This window comes from Phalacrocorax aristotelis, chromosome 2, assembly GCF_949628215.1.
Source record: "Phalacrocorax aristotelis chromosome 2, bGulAri2.1, whole genome shotgun sequence".
NCBI lineage: Eukaryota > Metazoa > Chordata > Aves > Suliformes > Phalacrocoracidae > Phalacrocorax > Phalacrocorax aristotelis.
This window is the reverse complement of record NC_134277.1, coordinates 24,396,749-24,417,761: the sequence shown is the minus strand read 5'-3', so window position 1 is coordinate 24,417,761 and position 21,013 is coordinate 24,396,749. Positions and strand designations below refer to the sequence as shown.

At 40.5% G+C, this 21,013-nt stretch overlaps 1 protein-coding gene across 1 annotated transcript in view; it reads right to left on the bottom strand.

The window, feature by feature from the left end:
* ADAM22 (ADAM metallopeptidase domain 22) overlaps positions 1–21,013 on the bottom strand; it is a 136,620-nt gene that overhangs the window by 4,913 nt on the left and 110,694 nt on the right. Inside the window, 5 exon segments of the mRNA XM_075082779.1 lie at positions 12,516–12,582; positions 13,160–13,260; positions 16,084–16,278; positions 19,156–19,173; positions 20,498–20,588. Of these exon segments, the coding sequence (XP_074938880.1) occupies positions 12,516–12,582; positions 13,160–13,260; positions 16,084–16,278; positions 19,156–19,173; positions 20,498–20,588 (472 nt within the window).

Sequence of the window (21,013 nt, the reverse complement as noted above, 5' to 3'; positions counted from 1 at the left end):
AGTAGAGTAAGCAGGAGCAAGTAAATGTTTGTATCACATGAAAGGCATTCTTTTCATGTCAATAAGGCAGCTGCACATTATTGACTGAAATTTTATACCCAAGGAAAACTCTTATGCTTCTGTTTTGAGAATCTGCACTCTTCCCACTTGAGAGGGCAGAATAAAAGGGAAAAAAGCCTCAAAGTAGAAAAATTGAGCTACCCTGGCCTTCTTGCTCGGTTTTGCAGACTGAGGGCATTTTTCAAAGGAGGCCTCCCACTAGTGCAGGCACATCACCCACACCCTCCCTGAGCACTGTTGCCTACTATCTTCTGAACTTAGTGTGTCCCTGAAATTGGAAGGTTTCCCTCAGTTCCTACAGACAGGTCTTCCAAGGCCCTCAAACACAGCAGGGGGCTGCGTGTTGTGCAGCTGTAGACCCCAGTGATGAGCACCATCACTGATACCAACAAGCCACAGGAACCACCCTGGCTCTGGGATTTGCAGGACCTGGTCTTTTCACATGGAGAGGATTACAGACAAAGCAGGGGATTCTTTTGTGTATCTCTATTTTTTAAGTGAAAGTCATTTTTAAATATTCTTTTATTTCGGACTACTGTATCATTTTGTTGTGTCCGTAGCTCCTTACAACAGCACACTCTCCTGTCTCCCATACAAACAATGATTGATGGTAGCCACAAGCAACAAGGTGTCGATGGAAACTGTATGGTGACAGCTCTTCAGTCTGGCTCACAGTGCTCTAATGCCCCATGCTGTAGCCTCTAAGCCTAACAGCCCTTCAAAGATTTAGGTTGGTACAATTGTTGAAACACTGAAGAGTACATCTTCAGCACATGCATTTTGATCACCCATTAAGATAAACTGGACATACATGAACGTTTTCAGGAGGAAAATTTCACACACCTACTGCAATATAAAACAAAGCGTTCGTATGTCCAGCGTTACCCATCTGGGCACCAAACTGCACATGCAACAAAACAGGTTTGTTGCTTTTTTTTTAAATCCAGGGAAAGGTTCCTAACAGTGCCGTGCTGTTCACTACCTGTACAAGTCTCATATGTGCCCACACTTGGACTGATAAAGATCACTAATAAACAATTAGTAGATCTAGAATCAAAAAAATGAGAGGAAGAAGGGGGGAAGATAAAGAGAACAGATTTTACAAATTATTAGTAATCCAATTATTCATTAATATTGCCCCACAGCTGCAGGAGGATTTAAAATCTTCATGTTTAAATTTATAATGATGCACCTGGAGATTAGAAGCAAGGAGCTGGGGGGTGTCAGATTTGACCTGGGAAGCCCTATCAGAATGCTGTTTATAAAGGTACCACAGCCAGGAAGTGGCACAAAGAATGAAGGCATGTCCCGTCCCTTGCACCACAACCAGGCACAACATTGCCTCCTGCACACCACAGACTCTTCCCGTGGGTTATTTTAGGCACCACAAGAGGAGGCTATGGTGAGAGGGAAAGCCACGCCCAACGTACCTCCCCATCAGCCTGAGCAGGTGATCCTGGAAGGAGCAATAACCCCACAAAGGATGGGGTGTCTTGAACATTTTCCCTGCGCAGCAGGTCCTCTGACCAGGATCCCTAGCTGAGCCTGCAGCCAGGTAGCTTTGCACCGTAACTCAAACACAACGCTGCCTTTTCAAAAGAAGTTGAAGCCCAGACCTCCAGCATAGCTGCCTACATTTCTTACTTCTTGGCTCCGCTTTGTGCTGCCAGCTCACCTATGGTTTGCACGCCTAACTGATGTGCACATTGCTGCTCACCTGCCCGTGCAAAGCTACAACCAAACACATCAAGAATGCAGTTGCACACTTAAAAGAAACGTCCTTGCCCTCCCCTCACAGGCCTTCACCCCTTATTTCTGCCACACAAGTTATGTGCTGGTTTTTGTCATCTTTAGCGCCATCTACTCAGACTGTAAAAACATATCACTACTAAGCTCACAGATCTTAGGATACGCCTTGTGTGATAAGCTTAGTTGTTTGAGGTGTTTTTGTTTACTTTTCAGGTTCTGCCCTGCAATTGTGTATGTGCTGTGTATCCCAGATTTACATGTATTTTAAATGGGAAAGAGCCAGACATGACCTTTCTCATTTACAGGATGGAAGAAAGACAGCATTCAGGGACACTTGCAGGTAATGCTGGGGTTAAAGGTAGGCAAAACTTTGGAGTTTGGTCAAGGGTGGGATCCATTTAGCTTTCACTGGGGTTTCAGTTCTCCTGCTATCACATCCATTAACTTTCATGCCAAATCTTGTTTCTAGCTGACGCTTATGCAAAAAACTAGGAAAGCAGCCTGGGTTGCAGACTGCATTCTGCCCTCTTCACGCCATGACAGTTTCAGAGGTTTCACCACCAACCCCAGATAAAGCCATGCACCTCAACGCACTGCAACAATTCTGATTTCTGGCCAGAAAGCAAGATGTAGTGGCCACTTCGTGTCCACCTTTCTGTCCTGGAAGTGGAATCTAAGAGCATGGGGAGACCGTGCTGGCATTCAGAACAAAATGCTGTGGCAGCGGGAGGACATCTGCATGCGTTCTCCTGCGGCCAGGCACCTGCTGCTTGGCCTTCTTGTCACCTAAACGAGGAGAGTGCTGGCCCACAAGACAGTGTGAAATGTGTCACCTGGTCACACAACTAAACGTCTTGTGACTTTGAGTGTTATTTTAGCTGAACTCAAGGCAGGTGGTCCTGACAGATCTGTGCTTGATTCTGTTTCACAGACTGAAATAATTTGATGGAATTCACTTAATGTTCAACCTGGCAAAAGCTTTTCAAGCCCCAATGTAGACACTATCAGCCTAACCTGACCTTTGCTGCTGTAGGTTCAGCTCTTTGTAGGACAACATCCGCCTAAATGATCCTACATTAGGAAGTTGGGATCTTCTAAAAACGCTGATGTGGCTAAACATTTTAACATTTTAAATGCAGTTCCTTTTAGAAAACCACAGATGTGAGCAAGTTTCCTCAGAAAGTGCAGCAGCAGAGGGGAGACTCGGCTCATGGGGGGCTGCAGAGCTGCAGAAAAAGCAAAGGGTGTGGCTTGAGCCATCCACTTCAAGCACTGCACAGCAACGCCCCAGAAGCAGGCATTCACACGCTTTAATGAACTCTCTTCCCTAATTCCTGAAATGAAATGTGGATCCTACTGATGTCAATGGGCATTTTTTTTTTTCATTGGCTGCCAGTAAGGTCAATATTTTGTTTTGGTTGTAATGGGGAAAATACTTGGGTTTTTTCCTTTAAGCACAATCTAAAGCTGCCTCAGGGAGAGCAGGGAGCTAATGGCTGGTCATGGCTCTGGCCTCAGCTGGATGCTCACAGAGGAAGGCAATGGACCTCACAGAGGAGCAGAGCCAACTCTGGCTAATGATCAGCTGAGGAGGAGCTGACAAGAAATTGAGGAAGAAAGCAAGAACACCAAAGCACAGAAAAAATAGGAGAGAAATGGATAGCCTGTCTCCTGCCCTCCAGGCTCCTTACCAATGCCTTTCTGGTATGGGATTGGCCATCTTCCCTCTGGCTATGCATCTTGGGTCTCCATCTCCTTCTAAACTACTTTTACACTTAAACAACTCTCATTGAATTTAAGTTACTGAAAATATTTGCATTAAATCAAATATAGGCAGCTCAGTGCCTCAGAAAGTGCCTTCTAGTCTTTTTTTTTTTTTTCTATAATTATCTACAGAAATGCCACGTTTTGGGATTCTGACATTTGGGATTCCTGATACGATCATGGTTCCTGAGTCTTTCAAGATTCAGTGAGGATTTCAAGTAATCCTTAACTGTATTTCATAAGGTCAGTCTGTGCAGTAGCCACTGTAATTGGCAGTAACAAAAATAAGCAGTATCACACTGGTAAAACAGTGTGTTTTGCAGCAAAGCCGAAATCAGGGAAAGGTTTCCTGACTTGGTTTATTGCTGGGGTGATGCAGGTATGGCCTGGCATACAAAATTAAAATCCAGTCTAGACTTTGACCAGTAAAATGACATTTTCTTTACAGATTTTATTTTCTTATAGATGGGAATCCCACAGCTGGGAGGTTTCTGGTGCCAGAGATACTAGCTACTATTATTATTATCATTAATAAAAAGTAATTATATAGATTGTAGACTAGAAAAAAATTAATAATTGGACACCAGGTGTCCATCAATCAATAAATTTTTATTTATACAGGTTTTTTTAAGCTAATGGAAAAAGTCTTTGTGATGACGAAGATCTCTATTTTCTGAAAATCTGCAGCATTCTTAGGAATTGTAAGAAGTGTTTTTTGTCTTTTTTCCTGATTCTACATCAATTCTACCTGCCACAGCACGTCATCAACACATTATTCCTAAAACTATAAGGAGACAAGCAAAACAGAAGTGTTACTTTCAGGACAACTTTAACAGAAGAGAGAAATCAAAAATGATCAGCAACAAAAATATTACTCAGCTAATTATCTGGTGTAAATGCCATCCTGGGCTATGATTCCCAAAACGGACAGCCTGACTTCAGCCTGACTTCCTGGTTTACCAAACAAGATTTGTTTTGTTTTGTTTGTGAATCACTTCACAGGCTCAAAACCCAGCCATAGGATGTTCAGATGCACTGTTCTTAGGAACGGTGTTTTCCAGTCCACGACAGATTAACCAAAACTGCACCTGAGTTTTGGGGAGAAACTGTTCAGTTCAACCTCTCATAAGCCCATGACAACTCATCTCAGGAGAATATTTGATCCGTTACCTTCCATAATGTGCCTGCAGAATACCTCCCCATGATCATCTCAATTAATCACGAAATACAGGTTTCTAAATTTATTCTAGTTTTTCTCATTTCTAAAGCAAATGCGGCAGGCATTCATTAGTAAGCTTCTGTGGTGTAAAATTTTTAATTTTGTTTCATCTCTGCTGATATACAGCCCTTAAAACTCACATGGGTCAGCTTAACCCTAATCTACATGCAAAAAATGCTTGTTTTATCTCAAATACAATTAGAAATGTGACTCATTCAGTGCAACAGTCGAAAACCCTCAGAAGCGGGGTATGCTTCCATCAATTTAATCTAGTTACTAAATCAAGATATACTGATATTAGAAGATAAAAACCAAATTAAGAGTATCCACACAGGAATTTAAGCCCATTTAACTAAACCATTTAAAGTACCATACTTTAAACTAGTGCTATCTTCATATTGCATCAATGTCTCTGTTTATTGTGACCACAGGGCTTCTGAATACAAACACCCTGGAAGACAGCCATGGGGTTAGATTACGGTGAGCGACTGGTGGCCTTGCCTGAACAACAAAGGTCCGGAGGGCATTTTTCAAGAAAAGGGCTGCTAATAAAAACACACCTCATTTCTAGTGCGAGTTTGCCTGATTTCACCCTCCAGTGACTTTTGGTCATTATCAGTCTCAGTCTGCTAGTCTAAAGGACTTCCCATAAAGATTATGCTCCATATGCAGCTATGTGGATTATATGATCAGGTAAGCATTTAGCTGCTCTATTAAACTGAACAGCTTGAGGCCCTGAAATCCTTTATAAGGTTTCTCAGGGCTTAAATCTCCCCAGTTCTTGAACATGCTTGTTGAACTGCAGACACCAGAACTGGACCCTGTATCCCAATGCTAAAAACCAGCAACAGCAAAACTACTGGATTCACAACACACCCTGCCTGAATGCCCAAGCACCAACACCAAGACCTGGCTGATACTGGCTGGCAAAATCACAACATCCTCCCGTAAGCCCTGGATTCTTGCATCAGGGATTTTTACTCCTTGTTCAGGTCCAAGATCAGGACTGGCAGGCTTAAATTTACCTCATTTGCCCTATTTGTTCATTGGAAAGCCTTTTGGCAACTTACTCTGTGATATAAGAGTTCTTGAAAGCAAACACAAATGGTTTAAAACAGTGATGATTTTATGCTCTTTTAAAACTTTGGGACATTTTTAGTTCTAAAAATGACTAAATTCCCACTCTGCTATTCAATATCTGCCAGTGCTACTATTGGAATACAAGCGTGTCATTAGTACCTTGTGATACAACTCCATCACATTTTTTTCCCAAATACACACTGGACGTATTTAGTGCATGTTTCTGCCCTTTTGCACTATTATTAGGTCTCCTAATGTTGCAAAATTATTAAGTTCTATTTATTCATTCTTACCATCCTTCACTGCTTTTGCTAAAGATCTTTCTTTGTATTCTTTTTCTTTATGTTTCTATATCTCTTGTTTCAGCTTCATTTTTGGTATGTCGACTTACAGCTTCATCCATTTCTTTCATGCTTTATATTATTTGTTGTAAATTGTCTTCCATTCTCTCCTACCCCAGCTGATTTTTTCAGCTGGTGCAAACTTTTGTCTCAGCTGTGGGACTGTGTCGTTTGGGAATCTACTAAAATGTTCTCAGTCTCCTGATTCATGTACAACAGAGAGGCCAGCCTCACGCATGCTTCTTCTCCTTAACTTGGAATGTATCAAATAATACACACTTCTCCCTCTCAAAAACAAGTGATATTTTTGGTTGAACCCTACACTCACTTGTAACAGATTCATTAGCGGTTTGATAAATAAAGCACAGAGTATATTCTCATGCATGTAACTTTTCCAATTACAATATATTAATTATTTCATTGTATGCTGAGGGTAAAATACCACTACTTTTTATTCTTTATTTTATTTAAATTTTAGTATGCACTATATAAGACAGTGGGTAGAGTCAATGTGTTATGAAACCACTTGCTTCAGTAAATTACATTCTATTTAAGTTAATACTACTTTATTAGTGATAAATGTCTCATGCCCATAAAACACTACTTGGCATAAAATGATGATAAAGCTACTACAAGCTATAGATGATGGTGGGAACGCATGCACTACACACACCCTTTTCAATGGCTTCATTAAAACATTCAGAAAAAGACTGTAAATTGCACATGAAGCCAAATACAGACATCAAAATGCAGCAAAAGAAGAGGGGCCCTTTGCACCTACAGTAACTTGTATTGATTTATACAAGGCAGGAGTCCCAAGATATTTGTATATGCTGGAACAGCTCTTAAAAATGATATAGAATTAATTTACAAAATACCTAAAGTATGGTCCTTCAGTGTTTTTATTCACATCTTCTACCCACTTAGCTACATTATACTCTCTTTTGAACCATGGGTTTAAATACCTGCAGAAAGCAATGGAAGGAACAGAGAAAGCAGAAGAACAAGAATAGAAAATCTGAGAACACACAGCACAAGCTTAGCAAGGATGTCTTCATCCCCAAAATGCAAGTGAATATGGCAAATAAATCAATATGAATGTTGGGTGAGGACTAGGCAACGTGTACAACTGCATGAGAAAATCTGACCTACAACAAGACTCATACGTTTGATTAATCTGGAAACTTTGGGATACATCATTCATTTAATGTCCTAAGGATGAAATTCACTCCTATGCAGAGGGCCAGCATTGAGCTCATGGTTTGAACTCCTCTCATATCTCAGAATAAGGATGAAGGGGCATTTTCACTCCAGTCCTACAGTTTGCTTGTTGAAGACACACATTTGCATCCATCTAGAATAAATTGTAAGATAACAACTTAATAAGCACAGAAACTTGGGCTTGGCCCTTTCTACAGGAATGAATTTCGGCCTCAGTTTGTTAGAAGGCTTGAATTGTTTGCCACTACAGTGGCAATTTTTACACTTCTGTGCAAATAACCCTCTGATTTTCCAATGATCGTTTATTTTGGTAGGACCACAAGAAGCTTTAATGGAGGTGGGCTGTAGAGTTATCACACATTTTATGGAAGCAATCTTGATACCAAAACCACACTTTTTAAGAAAAAAGTCTGAGCTGCATACTCATATTAGTTACGTGAGAACTATGAAATAAAGGCGTTGTTTCATTATCTAACAGTAATATTACCAGGGAAGAGGTTTTTTTTTTTTTTTTTTGTAACTGGCTTCTCTTAGCCCTCAATAACAAGATCAGCTAATTCCTCCCCCTCTGACATGTTAGGAAAAAATGGCAATGTAGAAACAGGAGTCTGCCTGGTTTAATTTAAAGCCTTTTCTTGTTGTATAAAAATAGCAACTGTTTAACAATTATTTATTATCACCATCTTTATATAATAGAGACTAACGAACTCTGAAATAGGAAACAAACAGTAACCAAGGAAAAAGGGAAAGAAAATTCCTCTTTAAGGTATTTTCGATATTTCTGGGCCAGTTCCTACCACCCTTGTTTACGGGAGTGACTCCAATGACCTCACACATGGGAACAGGCCTCACAAGGTATTGCTCAGATGAGTAAAGGTTGGGCCAGATCTTGTCATTCAACCCCACCATATTTCAAACCACGTTGATGACAAAAGCGGCAGCACTTTTTCGTCTTCTTTTGCTCCTTTTTTGCTCTGGAACTTCTCCTCCCCGCCCCGCACAAGCACAGCCACAGCTCTCAGAAAGTACTCGCCCTCAGCCACAAGTGCTTCTAAGTAGCTTCCTCAGCTTGCTTATTTATCGGGAATCAGGAGTGCTTTATGCTTTCCAGCTATGGCTTTTAGAGAAAGAAAATATCAAAAGTGGTAGTGCAGCAACAGTTGAACCGCAAGTGAAGCAAAAGGCTGATGCCAGCATCACCAGGAACTAATAAACTTCTGTTTCATCTTTAATTGTAGGTGCGACTACACATTTTCTTGTACTTGCTGCAGTACTTTTGACTTGCTTTTTTTCCTTTGAAAGGGTCTTTTGGTAACCATGAAACACTCCCAATCTGGCTTCCTGTATTAGAAAACAAAGTGTAACGTGGTATCAAAGCATGCAATTGTTGCACAACCGTGTTGCAGGGTTTCCTGGGTCTGGTTGCGTTACAGACCATCATTCACCACCTCAATTCATCTGTTACAGAAAGGTTAAATTCGAGTTACTGCAAACCACTACGTGATACCATTAAAAAGCCCTCAGGCTGATCTTCCTGGCCACATGTTCATCAGCAACGGCCAGAATCCACGTCTTCTCTGAGTGAGAAATTCTGCTTTAAAACACAGGTGTCCTTACACATAAGCCTATAGCTAGACCAACGGCTCGATTTGGCTTGTAGCGCAACATGCAACAAGGCAAAAGACCTGGGCTCAAGAGTACTCGTACTCCTCAGGCTGGCGAGGAGGAAGGTTAGCTAGCGCTGCATCAGCAGGAGCACCTCCAAGCAGTCACGGTGTTTTGCCACAGTGAAACTATTGTATACTGAGGGAAGGGACTTTTCACAGGATAATACGGCAGCCCAGAATGCAGGGGCAGGTGAGACTGACCTGTGATCCCGACTCCCTGTTTGGGGGTGGTCAGAACCCCCTGGGCTTATGCCTTGGGCCGGGATTTGGTGGGCGAGAGAAAGCCCAGGCTCAGATGCATGGGTTACCCTGCTGCAAAAAGACAATATATAATAGAAAGTCTAAGCCAAAGATGTTCATATCAGTTATAACAACGAGGAAGACATGCTTATAGGAAAAGCAGTGCAAATTAACAAAGGTCAGAATCGCTATTTGGCAAAATGCATGTTCCCTGGGACCTGTTTTAACACAAGCTCCCAATTAAATTGTCAGCTTATTCAGAAAACTCTCATTACCATTCCTGGGTAACTCTAATTGATTTTAATAGAAAACTTGTTTTATCAGGCCATTTCATCAACCCTGTTAGTGAAAAAGCTGCAGGAATATTTGGCCTGTTGCCATTCCTTCTGTGTGAACTGAACCATCTGCCTTTAGTAAAGAACACAAATTTTGTTTTAAAACATCTAGAAACAATTAGTAACTTCCCAAAAGAGCTTTAGCAGTCTCCATAGAGCTATACCCTCAGCAGAAGCCTTGTTCATGTACAAGGGGTTGCACACAGGTATGAGCAGTACATCTTCCAGCAACTGCCCAATGTGGTTGCAATCCTCCTGCCAGTGCTTCTCACGAGGGCTGCAAGGTTCAAACCTTGCTCAGTGCTTAAGAAATTTTGTTTAAATGATTAATGGCATGAGCGTCTATCTAGTGATTGGCTTTATACAAAAAAACCCTTGTGCATAATATGTGCAGTTACTGCAGACTCATGCATACGCCAAATACTTCTGTAGGCAACTGTACCAGTGCACATCTGCTTAAAAAAAATCATTGAATTCTGCAAAAGGTATGACACAAATGAACCCAATTTTCTAGGAGTGAACTGCACTGTCTCTACTACTAACAGGAGACCAACAGTGTTACCCCTTTTCTTTCATCTCAACAAGTATGCTTCATTGAACCGCAAGGGCCCCACAGGTGGGCGTTCCAAATGCCATCTACCATTTCAGAACAGATTTCAATATTCTGCATTTCCCAGAGAAGGTAAAAAGGTAGATTTGTCTGGGAAAAGCCTCCATGTATTCTGAGGCATTCTCAAGGCAGCTGATGTGGCTTTTTGTTTTCTTAAATGAGTAAATGCCAGCCATGGTTAGATCATTCTCGGTCAATTTTATCTGCTCACAAAGGAAGTTATCTCTCTAACCAGAGCCCTCAGCAATTCTCTCCATTCCCCACTGAATTGGCACAGCACACAGATCATTCTGTGGTAGCTCTCTCCGAGGAGTGAAAGGCTTGCCAAGGAGACTCAGACAAACCATGCAGTCCCGTGCAATCCACGATAGACCCTGTCAGGAGAAAGAGCATTTTCCTGCCCAGCAGGTCTCTCCCACACTGTACTTCAGCCCTAACTGGCTGCTGCACAAGTACAAGCCTCCTCCCTCTAGCACCAGGGCTGCTGCTGGGTTGATACACCATAACAAGCAGCAAGAAGGAATGCAGAGAATTAGGTGGAAATTCAGGGGCACCTTTAAAAGAGAAAAAAAATTTCAGGGAAAAAGATTTCCAACTCACACCCTCTCTCTGTGTACCCACTTATTTAGTGCTCCAAAATTCTCAGAGCAAATGTATAATAAACCAGCTGAGCAGCATAGAGGAAAAAAATATGCCCATTGGGTTTTTTTGCTTTTACTGAAAACAATACTTCTCCCATGCAGTTACGCTCACTCTAGGCTAAAAAGAGCTGATGTGGTTTTATTCTTTATGGACCAATTCAGCCCCTGCGTACACCTCTGCTGAATGACAGAATAATGGCATCATTAATTTAAACTTATTTTTTAAAACTGATTTTGTTTAAGAAATACAATTGGAAAATGAAGGAAAGCACCGGACAAGTTTCTAAAGAAGAATGTGCCATCTCATTTGTATTCTTGGCAGTTTGGTCAGACTAATTTTGCTTTTATCGAACTGTCTTATGCGAAGAGGAAAGAAAATGAGCAAAATAACATTCCAGTAAGAGTTTAGCAGCACGAAGACCAAGAGCACAGGGACACTTGACAGATAAACTTCCCCCAGGGTCCTGGCACTAAAATTTCTGGTTCTGTGTTGCCATTTTGACCATGCAATATTATACTTGCAATGCGCATCAAACTATTATTTCTGTAACCTTTAACAGAGGGTGTTCTCTATACACCTTTCTGAGCCTACTCACCTCAAGACTGTGCACTGCAGGTAGAAGAAAAATTTCAGAACAAATTCAAAATCCCCAAACCAAAGAAAGCAGGGCCCAGGGAGGAGTTAGCACTATTAGTTCCAGTGGGGTTGGTATCAAGTCCATTTGCCCATACAGGTGCAAAGTTAGCACTAATGATACAAGGAAAGGGCACTGTCACCGCCACTATGGCCAAAGAAGGAAGGGGTCATTCCCATGTGGCATAAGTGCTGTAAGAGCAGGCCAGTGCTTGACAAGCCCAGAGGTTATGTTTCCAGCCATTCACCATTCATTCACAAAAGGAGCCTGAACCAGCAGGCTTGTGTACATAAGAAAGGCTCTTTCCCTATGGGGAGCACTGGACACATGGGCTCTTCAGTAACCATAACCAACAAATCAATACAGAAAGCAACTCTAAGCCATACTGGAAAGGTATGGGGATCTGTTGCTTGGTAAGGACTCTCATTACCCATTTATTGCAGGGCTTACTCAAGACTGGCTGTTTCAGGCTTACAAGAATAAATTTCGGGGTACTCTCAAAGCAGACAGATACCTCTCCTAAAACCTCCAGGCAGGTATGCAGAGATACAAATATCTAACTCTGCAATGGCCTAACCCAAGGTGAAGACAAGGGGAGGAAACAGGTTATCAGAAATTCAGTATTGAACCAGGATACACTCAGCAATGGCAGTTTACTGTAGACAAAAGCCTGCAGTGATGGTGCAGGCTGCCACCATCATTGGGAATTGCTATGGGAACGACTGTGAGGAAGCCTACATAAAAAAGAAAATTGATAGTTAATTTTTAAAGAATATATAAAAAGAGGTTGAAATACATGAGCCAAACCATTTACCAGATTATGAGTCAGCAATCAGAATGGGCCACAGAGCAAAAATGCAGCTGTCTACTTTTCAGTACTCTTAATCTCCATCTACAAAACACAAATAGGAAAACTGTACTTTTTGGCTTTGCTTTTATAAGTTCAGACTTACTCAGTTGAATTAGACCGTGGCCTAAATCTTTTGCCTCTGACTTTCTTTCTGTTTCCTCCTATATTACCTGAAAGAAATCAAAGGATAAAGACAGACAGTAAAACAACTTGAAACTCACCTGCATCCCATGCCAAACTGTATATTCTTTTTGCATCCCCAGCAAGAGTCACTACCTCATTAGCTTTAGCCATGTAAAAGTCACAGTTCAGTCCCTCGTGATTTACCTCAGACCAGGTAAACTTGACACTTAGGTGATCTTTCTCTACTATTTGCTGCGACTGTGCAGAGCAAAAAACTCCTTGATTTCAGCTTTCACTTGAGAAAATCAATACAATTCAAGAAAACCACTAAACACTGCCTGATAAAATCACAGAAGCTGGCAAGAGTGAATAGATGACTTCCTCTTTTTCATGTTAGCTCACACTGGAGGAATGGGACAAATTAAATGTCATTTCTATGTGCCGAAGCATTGTGCAAAAAAGGTACTTGTGTAGGGTGCTTTTAAATCCTAATTCCAGCTTAATAACAATTAGCACAATTTTAAGGAGTTATGCTGCTGTCCTAAGATTGGCCAAACTTTCAGCAGAGCAGCAATAGCTCAGAGACTGGTTTCCACTGTGGCCTGCACAGAGGTTCACACTTACCTTGCCAAGAATTACTCCTAGGCCTCCCATTTTCACAAATGTCTGAAATATGTTTTGTGTCTGGGATCCTTTCACTCCAGGAATGAGATAGTCCATTTGACCTGGAATAGGAGGGCTCAGATGTGGTTATGGTTAAGGGTATTGTCTCACATCAGTGTTAGCTCAGCAGTTCAGAGAGTCATATTCCCGAGGCCGGTGACATAACACAGCCTAAGGTCTGTCTGCACTAGCAGAGCATCCAGGATTTCTGGTTTAACCCTGCAGTTACACTTTGCCAGCTGTCCATGCAGTGGTTTGGTGTGTCCACGTTCAAGGGCCAGGCTTCAGCACTGCTTTCTCCCATGTCTACTGTGGAAAGTGCAAACACCAGCGCACACCGTATTTCCAGCTCTGCCCCAGTTCTTAGCTGGAAGATGCTCTTCCAACTGTGCTCGTCTCAAGGTGTTTTTCCCTCGCATCCTGCCTGCAGGCTGCCCACTCCCTCCTCATGCTGTTGCAGGAAAGCTGGGACTGACTACCTCTACCCACTGCAACAAGTCTCAGAGGCCCAAGAGTCTGCACTAAACATCCTCCCACCCACAGCTGGTAGCTCCAGTGGAGGGGTAACTCTGTCTCATTTCTCCCAGTTTTTAACTTTTATTTTTTCAGCTACTCACTACAGTATATAATTTTAATGCCAAACTCAAAGCCAAAACCAGTCTTTATATCTAGATGCTTGGTGCAAACTGAAGTTTTTCTTTCTTCTTGTATTCCCTCTAAGAGCCAGAGATGCGTGTGGCAAGGTCCAACACATGGGGTTTTGCAATAGGGTCCCTCCTGCTGAACCAGAGCTGCTGCTCAGCTATTTGCCACGAGATCTACAATTATTACCAAAAGAGAAGAAAACAACAGGAAGTTGAAAACTGGTCAGAATAGATGGCTTATAAGTTTTGCTTAAAGGATCTATTTCTGCAGTTTTAAAGTTTGAATACTCTTGCATTCTTCAGTCTCTGCTTTCCTTGGAGGGCAGGCATCTGACAGATGTTCTTCAGTTTCCAGAAGACCAGGCTAATCACAGCCACACTGAATTAAGTCCAGGGTATCATTAATTCAAACTTACAGCACAAAAGGTCTGACAACCAACATATCCATTACAGACTTTTTAATAATTTTCTCCTCCTAATGGTCAATTTTTAGGTTCAGAAGTGTCTTGCTATATACTCGTTTTGGTGTTTGCTGCTTCATAATAGCAAGAGTTATCATAAAGTTCTCTCTTAATCCTTGAACATCATAATACTAACACTTCATAGTGCTTTCCAGCGTGGAGAAGCCCAGGCAGCTAATGGCCTGGTCATTCTAATGTTTCCCAAGAGGTGTCATCCATATCTGCACACAAAGCAAATCAAAACCAGCTTGAAAGATAGGAAATAGGACTCTGGGCATTGAAATGTGAGGACTATGTCTGCTCCACCACAATGTTAATGGGTATTTGTCAGACTTGCTTTTCCAGACGTTACAGTGGCACAACACACCTGAACTGGTGGTGGGGAACAACAAAACTCTCTAGTACAGACAGACCTTAGAAGCCATTAGCTTTTTGGAACAAGTAATAAACAGAGACAAGTGAAAGAAATGAAGTATGAAAAGAAACAGAGATAGTGAATTGAAGATTAAACACATTAAATGATATTCAGTTAAAAACAAACTTTTTTTCTTAACTGGTATTTGAACCTGCTTACACAAAGCTATGAAAACTTGCTTCTCCCAAGACTCCAAGACATTTTAAAAAATTTTATCCAAATGAGAAGATTCCCCAACACACACAGTGCATCATTTAAGATTAACGCTTGCTCCCCGAAAACAAATAATTTATCCACTCACAAATCTAAAAAGCTAGATTTAAAAATTAGAAATCACTAATACACTACTTCAGTTTTCTTAATAACATATTAATTAGAACAGACTGAATGAAGTTGCACATAGGATCCAGCTGTTACACCCAAATAGCTAACACCACTGCAAATGTATCCCTTCCATGCATTTCTCTTTACTTTCTTTGAAATAACAACAAAGAAAATCGCTTCACCAACCGCAGTTACAGACTGCTCAGCAAGACAAGAAGTGAGAATTGCAGTTTTCTTATGAAGCAGTTCAGGATTGTCTATCCCTCCTACGTCATAGTGCTTCTCATAAATTGTTTTAAAGTGCTACCCGGATATTTTCATAATTAAAGAATCTCTAACTGCAGAGGGATGGTAAGCACCGTGACCAAATGACCTTCACAGTTACAAGTGATTCTCAATGCTTTTCAATGAATTTTTCATTTTAAAATGTTGTTGGGTCTTTAAAGTAACTGGAACAATAACAGAATTAGTGAAATCTGAACAAGGGCAAAATCTAATGCCTACTCATGATAGCAAACACAAAACTACAGGAAGTCTTTGTAGGATTATTTTCTGAGATAATGCTTAGTGACCATTTAGCACAGTAGTCTAGTAAGTGGAATAAAATGCAAGCACCAACATCTTTAATGTGACACAGCAAGAATATTACCCAGAACTCTATGTCAAGTCAGTGAATTAATGATGCTGACAAAAAAAGATATAAAAATAACATTGATATTGAACAGTTTATGTTTATAACTATTATTGAAGCAAGACAGTGTTCCTTTTCTTTGATTACATGACTGTGTTTTAAAAAATTGTGGTGGGTTTGTTGGGGTTTTTTTTGAGCCAGCAATTATTATTACAGTCTACTTGAAAACAATTCTCAAGCAGGGAGATGATGAAAATTTGGTTAACCAAAAATTGGTTTACAACAGAAAATTTGTTTATTCTGGACTAATTGTAATAATTAGCAGTTCAGGGCATGTGAGAAAAATCAGTAATCAAAGCACAAAGGATGCTATTTCAAACATTCCACAAAGAAAGAAGAAAGAATCAAACCTGCTGCAAAACAATGAAATGTTCTGACTAATGGAATAATGGGTGATGGAACAGGTAGAAATCTGAAAATGCGACAGAAAAGCAGACCTCTTCTTAGAACTAGATGCAGAGTTTGTGCTGACTCCAGGAGGCATGTCGCTATAAAAAGAGTCGGCCTCTCCAGGCTTTTTTACATAATCTCCCTGGGGCATTTGTCTAAAGCATAATAAACATCGTAGAGTCAGAAAACATGACAGGCACCAGCACACACACAAAATGCACAAATATTAGTTTAAAGGGAAAAGGCAAGGATTGCAATCCTTGAGGAAACCTGTTAACAACACACAATAAGCCTACTAATAAATAATTCAACTATCTGAGAGAAAATTCCCATATGCTTCTGATATGTGCAGAAAAGTGGAATTATGTAGTTTTGGTAAGGAAAAAAAAGGAACATTCCACTATAAACTCTGATCACAATTTTCAAAGTGAATAGTTTGAGGTTCTTGAGACATTGTACAACCAAGTTCAGACATTTCAAATGGCTCATCGTGCTGGTTGCAAAAAGCATCCCAGGTGTAGTACAAGTACTGCAGCCTGAGCTGAAGGCATGCCTGCATCAAAAAGGAGTTCAGGACAAGTGAATGCTTTTTCCCTTCTGAGGTAGATGCTTTCCATTTAGTTTTTGTGATCATTATTGAATGCAAGAATAGTAACCTGTTGAGTTGTTTAAACCTCAGAAAGAAAAAAAACTCCAGCTTTTTAGCTGTTTTCTTGTGCAGGAATACTAATGTCAACATCAGAGGTTCTCAGCTATTCCTGATTACCACAGTAGACTCAATCTGCCAAGACACACAAAAATAATGCCACACACATCTGACAATACTTTTTCCTTTTCCAGTACTAGAAGCTCAGTTATGGTGCATAAAACTATCGTGCATTAGAAAATCCTAATCAAGTTATGCAATTTTTTTTTGCAGATGGTGAACTCATTGCCAGCAGAAAAAACTGCTGTGCAAATATTCCAGTTACAGTTCCAATAAGTTGAAAAATCCTCCCTAGTACAAGTAGCTACTTTGAAAGTTGGCTATATCATAATACTAGTAATTATCTATTCACCCTTGCATTTTCCAAGGCCTCTTTGCTTCAGTCTGTCCCTATTAAGATGTGCATTTATCAGAATCACATTCAGACTGTGTCCAACTACAGAACTGAACCTCCTCACTCGGTTTCTAAATTTCTAATACTCCTAAAGTATTTAAAATATATAATTATGCGGCACATAAATCATTAGTGTAACACAGTTTTTCCACACTATTTCTTCTAGCATCTCTTGAGTCTCAGTTCTTGCCACATAGCTCGGCCGGTACTTTGGTATGTTCGGAGTTGACTCAGCGTGGGCAGCTCTGCTCTCCAGGCTTCCGCCAGCAGACTGCCCTCTCGGTACTCCGTCAGAAGTAACTTCTCCCATGTAGCTGTGCCCTTTAAGCCACACTATCCCAGCTTGCAGCATCCTTGCCAATTTGCTCTTTTTATTACTTTCAGTTTACTTATTTCAGTGGCTTAGTGCTACCAAATATCATTCCTTATATAATGCTCAAAAATACCTCAATGGCTTGTTTTCATCTTCATTTAAGGAGTAATCATAAACAAGTAAAAAAAAAATACACTCTGGATACTCCAATGGATGTCTGTTTTTCCATTTATGGAGCACTTCCTGTACATACCCAAAATCATTCTATTTAGAAGTCAGCCTACAGAACTTCATTTTCTGCATGAAGGAGATTTAGTTGTTAAATATCTCTACCATCATTAAAATGATGGAGCCCCGCATCATCTTCAAAAGCCTCAGCTTATGCTGGTTTCCATTCTGCCTGTGCCCACAGATGCAGCTGCAGACTGACTGCATCCTCACAGCTCTCTGTCCATATAATTTCTGGAGATGAGGGAATTTGAGAAAGTTAGATTCTCTTATATTCCAATGTGAACATGCATGGGGCGGTCTCTTTCTGTGTTTCAAGGTTTTGGCTGCTCTGTCCTCAGTCAACACTGATACACACACAGTAGAGTGACTTCATGCTAGTCTGCACTTACAGATACATCACGTGAGACTAAGCAGACTGTAATTCTGCTTTCCTTGTGTCAGGTGACATTTCCTACCCACCAACCTCTCCATAAGGCTTGGCTTCAATTGCTTTGCCTTTTTCCCGTCGCCGTTCCTGCCACCTGTCTGACCTTGCAGTACGCAACCAGCACTTGGCAGAGCTTTTCTGCTTTTTGCAATTATTTTGAGCCTGGCAGAGAAAGCGCTACACAGGTAGTGGAAATGGAGAACAAACGCAACAGGTAGCAGCAACAAACAAAGCAGCAGCTTGGACCAGGAGGCAGTAATACAGGCAGAAAACAGGGGAAATTGAGAAACCTTCTTATCTGAAGGGGACTGAGAGAGGAAGGAGCTAATTCCTCCCCAGAAGACCCATCTGCCTGCCAGGCAGATGACTGATCAAAGGGAGGCAGTCTTCCAGGAGCCAAACCCCAGTCATGAGGAACTGTTTTGTTTTTGGCCCTGTGCTGAAGGCAGTACCATGCTTTAGCTACAAATCAATCAAGCAGGGTGGCGGGAAAGAATGGGCTCTTCATTCACAGAGCAATTTAACTGCATTGTATTTTTAACCGCAAAGAAGCTCTTCTTTAGCTGCAAAGAAGGATGAATTTGTCTCAAAAGGCTCCTGAACATCATGTTAATATTAATTATTCAACTCTGAGCCTCCCAAGAATACTTCCATCTCTAATAGCAGATTTTCAGTGTCTCTTACTGGAAATATTCTCCTGTTTTCCTAAGATTGTCTATCTCAGAAGTAAACATTTTTGCTACCCAGTCCAGTGAAATCAGTATTTCAAGCAATGCATTGATAGAATAAGCACCAATTTCATATATTCAAGCAATTATTCTTTAAAATGATAATTCACCACTGTATTTTCTTTATAGAAAATATAATGATCACTATATTTTCTTTATAGCATGTAAATAAGCGAAACAGAAGAAAAGCTATTTTCAGAGCTAAGACACATTCTGTTGCTTTTATCACATACCTCTGTCTTCTGTAGTTTCTTTCCATAGAAAGAGAAGAGAAAGAAAGAAGAATGAATTATCAGTATGCAGGTATACATGGTCAGTAAGAGGAAAAAAACTTAAAGAGAAAAGCAATGTATGCAGAATGAAATTTTTGCTCAAAATATTTCTACAGAAACACTTCTGAAAGAAACATACCCATAAACACACTAAATCAGAATAAACAAGGAAAATATATTCACATTGATGGCTAAAGTCAGTGCTGAGTTGGAGGTGCAGTTCATGGCAAGGTTAAGTCTATTCACTGTGAAGCTGCTAGTGAGAGGTGCACTCTTGCCCCCTACCTCTGAAAACTAACCCTAGATGTGATCTCAAAATGAGCCCTTGAGTTGTACTCAAAATAGAAGTCCAGGTTTTTAGATACTGCCAGAAGCTGAGGGTGATATACCAAGACAGCATAACCTACCTTTTTACTATCCTAATCTTCATGTTATTTTCCAAATGCTTCTTTTGTTACATATTTCTGAGCTGCCCTCAGCCTACCTGAGTCTAACAAGCCAGGAGAGGATGTGCCGGTTCGTTATGCCGAACTGCTGGGCTGTGTCCCAGCTGCGGGCAGTACCTGCAGCTGAACCTGCCCAGCCCTCCAAGCACACCAGGGAGCCACCTGTGGAGGAAGGACTTCACGAACCAGCCTTACCCACACAGAGGTGACAGAGTAAGTACCTTGAATCTTTTTTTAATACACACAAACAACCTAAACCTCTATGTTTTCAGAAGAAATTCACAAAAGGAGAAAAACTCTAAAAGATCAGTCAGGCTAAAATAATCCATTTTGCCTTTCAGTGAGTGGAACACTGACAGCTCTACACCAGGGGAGAACTTGCACCTTATTTGCCAATTACAGATCTCTTACTGAAAAATGTGCCTGAATAAATTTCAGGTTAAGCTGACTAAATATAAACATCTGTTTAAGGAAACCTATGGTTAAATGCTTTACTGACTGACTGAAGGCTAATCTTGCTAAATTTACTTCTTCATTAGGAAAGATTTATAATTGAATCAGACTGGATTCTCCTATTTACTTTGTCAGATACAGTAAAATAATATTCTGATTGTCTACAAAAAAAGAAAAGAAATAACTAAATAAGAAATAAATTACAAACCGGGACCAAGCTCCCCAAAACCATATACACATGTAGGATTTGCTTGAAAAATGCTAACACTACAGAAATGTTACTGTATGCATGTAATCCAACTCATATTTTTAGATTAAGTCTGAATTGTTTTTGTCTTAACATAATCAGCTATCAGATGAAATGAACATTTTTAACTGTATTAAGAAGAACACAATTTACTTACTTGTAACCCCAACCAGTAATTCCTAAAACGAGAGCCAACACTAAAATGGTGCCAGCAATAGCCCCTATTATTATATTTGTGCTAACAACACCTGGAAACACAAGAAATGGGAAAAATATAGTGTTTTAGGAGAAAAACATACAAAATCAGTAAATGCACTGTCTTTCAAAAACCTGCTGGGACAACTTGCACTAGGCTGATTAATTGTAACCAGTGCTATAATCATTTGTAAATCCAGCTTTGAGTCTGTGTCTGTTTCCCTTAACTGAACACTTGCTACATGGGAAACTTGTGCCAGGTATGCCAATATAATGTTATCAATATTAAACTGCTGTAGCTTACATCCTTATAACCTGCCTGGCAAATACATGCGTACATTGGAATAAAAGTGACTTTTCTGTTTGTTTTTGCTCAAATCCCTTCCATAGATGAGTAAAATAACCAAACAAGACATTCTGGAAGATGATTAAACTGTCACCCCACAAGGATTTATAATTAAAAACATTTACACCTTTA